Source organism: Syngnathus typhle, linkage group LG8 (assembly GCF_033458585.1).
Source record: "Syngnathus typhle isolate RoL2023-S1 ecotype Sweden linkage group LG8, RoL_Styp_1.0, whole genome shotgun sequence".
NCBI classification, from domain to species: Eukaryota; Metazoa; Chordata; class Actinopteri; order Syngnathiformes; family Syngnathidae; genus Syngnathus; species Syngnathus typhle.
In genome coordinates this window covers 14,428,928-14,432,197 of record NC_083745.1, presented here as the reverse complement: position 1 = coordinate 14,432,197, position 3,270 = coordinate 14,428,928, and the positions used below count along the sequence as shown (strand labels likewise).

The 3,270-nt window shown below is 49.1% G+C and overlaps 1 protein-coding gene across 1 annotated transcript; it reads left to right on the top strand.

Annotated features, from left to right (window-relative positions):
- The first annotated feature begins 392 nt into the window (after positions 1 to 392).
- On the top strand, positions 393 to 2,648 carry LOC133158329 (forkhead box protein G1-like). The gene has a single exon (XM_061285474.1). The coding sequence runs from the start codon at positions 821 to 823 to the stop codon at positions 2,003 to 2,005; it is 1,185 nt and encodes a 394-aa protein (XP_061141458.1). The 5' UTR covers positions 393 to 820; the 3' UTR covers positions 2,006 to 2,648.
- Positions 2,649 to 3,270: the final 622 nt, after the last annotated feature.

The following is a 3,270-nucleotide window of genomic DNA, read 5'->3' as shown; positions in this document are numbered from 1 at the left end:
CATTTCAAAGTCAGTGATTATTATTGATTGTTGTTTATATGCTTTCGGCATTCTCTACTGTACTTGCCAAACGTCTAAATAAAATATAAATCCTCGTCATTTGGTTGACGGTCCAAACTTGCAGAGGAAGATGAGCTGCAGTGACAGCTGCTGCCGAAGGGAGGCGCCAACCTGCCAGGATGGACCTACGTCCGAGTGTGAGCGTGTGAGACGTTGTGCGTCAGCGTCTGTTGCCCCCACCGCAGCCAATCACACGCATGAGCGCACAGGCGTCGTGCACGCGCAGTGTTTGCCCACATGATGATTGTGCTTTAGAAAACAAAGCAGACCGACGCGCACGAGCTTCAGGCGGGAGCGCGGCTCTGTCGACGTCACGCATGATGGACTTTTGGGGGGAGGGGTCACGAGAGGACGGAAAAACTAAGAAAAAGCAAAGAACAAGCGAAGCTCCTCCTTAATTACTCCTTTCTCTCGCTCTCGTGCGCTCTCGTGCGCGCTCTCTCTGTCTCTGTCTCTCTCTCTCTGTCTCTCTCTGTCTCTCTCTCTCTGTCTCTCTCTCTCTGTCTCTCTCTCTCTGTCTCTCTCTCTCTGTCTCTCTCTCTCTGTCTCTCCCCCTCGTTCTCTCTCATCCCGTGGCGCGCCTTTCTCCCGTGGCTGTCACTCAGTCGTTTCCCGCCAGGCCAGCAAAGGAAAGCAAGGGAACGGACGGGACGCCACTTTTGTTGTGGTGGTGCGTAAAAGGGGGCTCGCGCAGCTCGCCACGCCGCTGCAAACTTTTTGTTTGTTTTTGTTTTCTTGTTTTGCTTCGCTCTCGGGCGGCATGGAGGAGGCGAAGGAGCCGGTGCGATGTTCGTCGTCGTTCAGCATCAAAAGCCTCTTGCTGCCGTCCACTAAGTGCGAGGCCCGCGGCGATTCTTGCGGCCCCAGCACGCCGCTGCACGAGCCCCTTTCCCCGGTCTCGGACGCGGACAGGTCCCCGGAGGGGGCGGCGGGCTCTGAGCCAGACAAGACGCTGCAGGAGGGCGGCGAAACGGCCGCGGAGGAGGGCGACGGCGGTGCGGGCGGCACGTCGCCCGCGCCCAAGAACGGCAAGTACGACAAGCCGCCGTTCTCGTACAACGCGCTCATCATGATGGCCATCCGCCAGAGCCCCGAGAAGCGGCTGACGCTCAACGGCATCTACGAGTTCATCATGAAAAACTTCCCCTTCTATCGCGAGCACAAGCAGGGCTGGCAGAACTCCATCCGCCACAACCTGTCGCTCAACAAGTGCTTCGTCAAGGTGCCGCGCCACTACGACGACCCGGGCAAAGGCAACTACTGGATGCTGGACCCCAGCAGCGACGACGTCTTCATCGGCGGCACCACCGGCAAACTGCGTCGGCGCTCGGCCACGTCGCGCGGAAAGTTGGCCATCAAACGTGGCCTGCGCTTTGCCCCCCTTGGCTTGGGCGGCCTGGGTGGAGGCCTGGGCGAGCGGTCGTCCAACCCGCTCTACTGGCAGATATCCCCCTTCCTCTCCCTGCAACCGCATCCACACTCGCACCCGCACTCGCACTACAACGGGGCTTCGTCCGCTGCCGGCTTCCTCGGCCAGGCGGCCGGCTATGGCTCGCTCCTGCCGGGCGTCGAGCAGCTGGCCAACGGGGACCTGGGCCGCTCCGTGCTGCAGGGCAGCCTCACCAACTCTTACGGCGTCGGCCTGCTGTCGGCGCAGGGTCCCGCGGCGGCGGCTGCCGGCTACTTTGTCTCGCCCGGAAGCCAACAAGGCCCACAGGGAGCGTCGCCGCACTTGCAGCAGGGCGCGTCCGGCTTCGGCGCGCTGGCGAGCGGCGGCAGCAGCAGCCCTCCGCCCCCACACTCGCACCCGCACTCGTTGCTGTCGGACCCGCTGAGGAGCAGCAGCTCGGCGGCGGCCTTCTCCCAGTCCGGCGTGGCGGCAGCGGCTTTTCCGAGCGTGCTGGGCCAGCAGAAGAGGCTGGCCTCCAACGCTTTCCTAAACTGAAACGCAAAGCTAAGCCCTCTTTTCCTTTTCCTTCGTTGCCATACGGCGGAGGCAGCGCTACAAAAAAGAAGACGACAAAAAAAAAAATCTATATTTCAAAGTATCTAAGACACGGAACTCGGCTCTGCCCCACAACACGAAAGTATATTTATATCCACGTCTTTCTTATTTATGAGGACTTTTTGTATTTATTTTATTTAAAATGTCTCAATGTGCGTGTGTGTGATGATGCTGATGTGATGTTGCACCCTGAAAGCGCACAAACATTTATTATTTATTCATAAGATTGGCAGCAGACAATCAACGTTTAGGCAGGAATTATTTTTTATCCCCAACATTATTAATAAGAACTATCAGAAACAAGCCTTACATTAGCGAAGACAATCAGGGGTTGAAAGAGCTGAACCATTTTCTTTTGATTTTTCATTCTCAGGTGAACGTGCTTTAAATAATATAATAATAATAACAATAATAATTATACATTTTATTTTACAGAACTCATAAGTTCAAAACAAAACTGATCAAGGATGGGAAATTATGCAAAAGGTTTGAATACGCATTGCGTGCAGTGTGATGTGAGTGTGTGTTTGTCTGTGTGTGTGTGTCCATGCGTACGTGCGCATTTTCATTGAGGGCAGCTGAACTAAAAAAAAAAAAAAATCATATATATATATATATATATATATATATATATATATACACATATAATATATATATATATATATATATATATATATATATATACACATATAATATATATTTATATTTATGTTTTTATGTTGTGTGTATATATCTATATATACATAGATGTTTTTTATGTTATGTTATGTGTTTATAGATACATTCATGTGTATGTATACATATATATATATATATATGTATATATATATATATATACATATATATATACAAACACGTGTGTATATATATGTATATAGATATAGCCATATCATATATAGATATAGATCTATAGATATTATAGACATCACATATATTATATATATATATATATATATATATATATATATATATATATATATATATATATATATATATATATATATATATATATATATATATACACACACATGCACACAAACCCAAACTCGACTTGTGACCCGACGTGGCCCCGTTGCCATGGAAACACTCCTGGTTCGGCACTAGGTTGTGCAGGTTTGAGGAGTTTCATGTTTTGGAAATTATTTGGATTCAATTTGTTAGTTTTCAAATGCGCATTGACAGGAACTTAATTGTTTGCTTTGGTT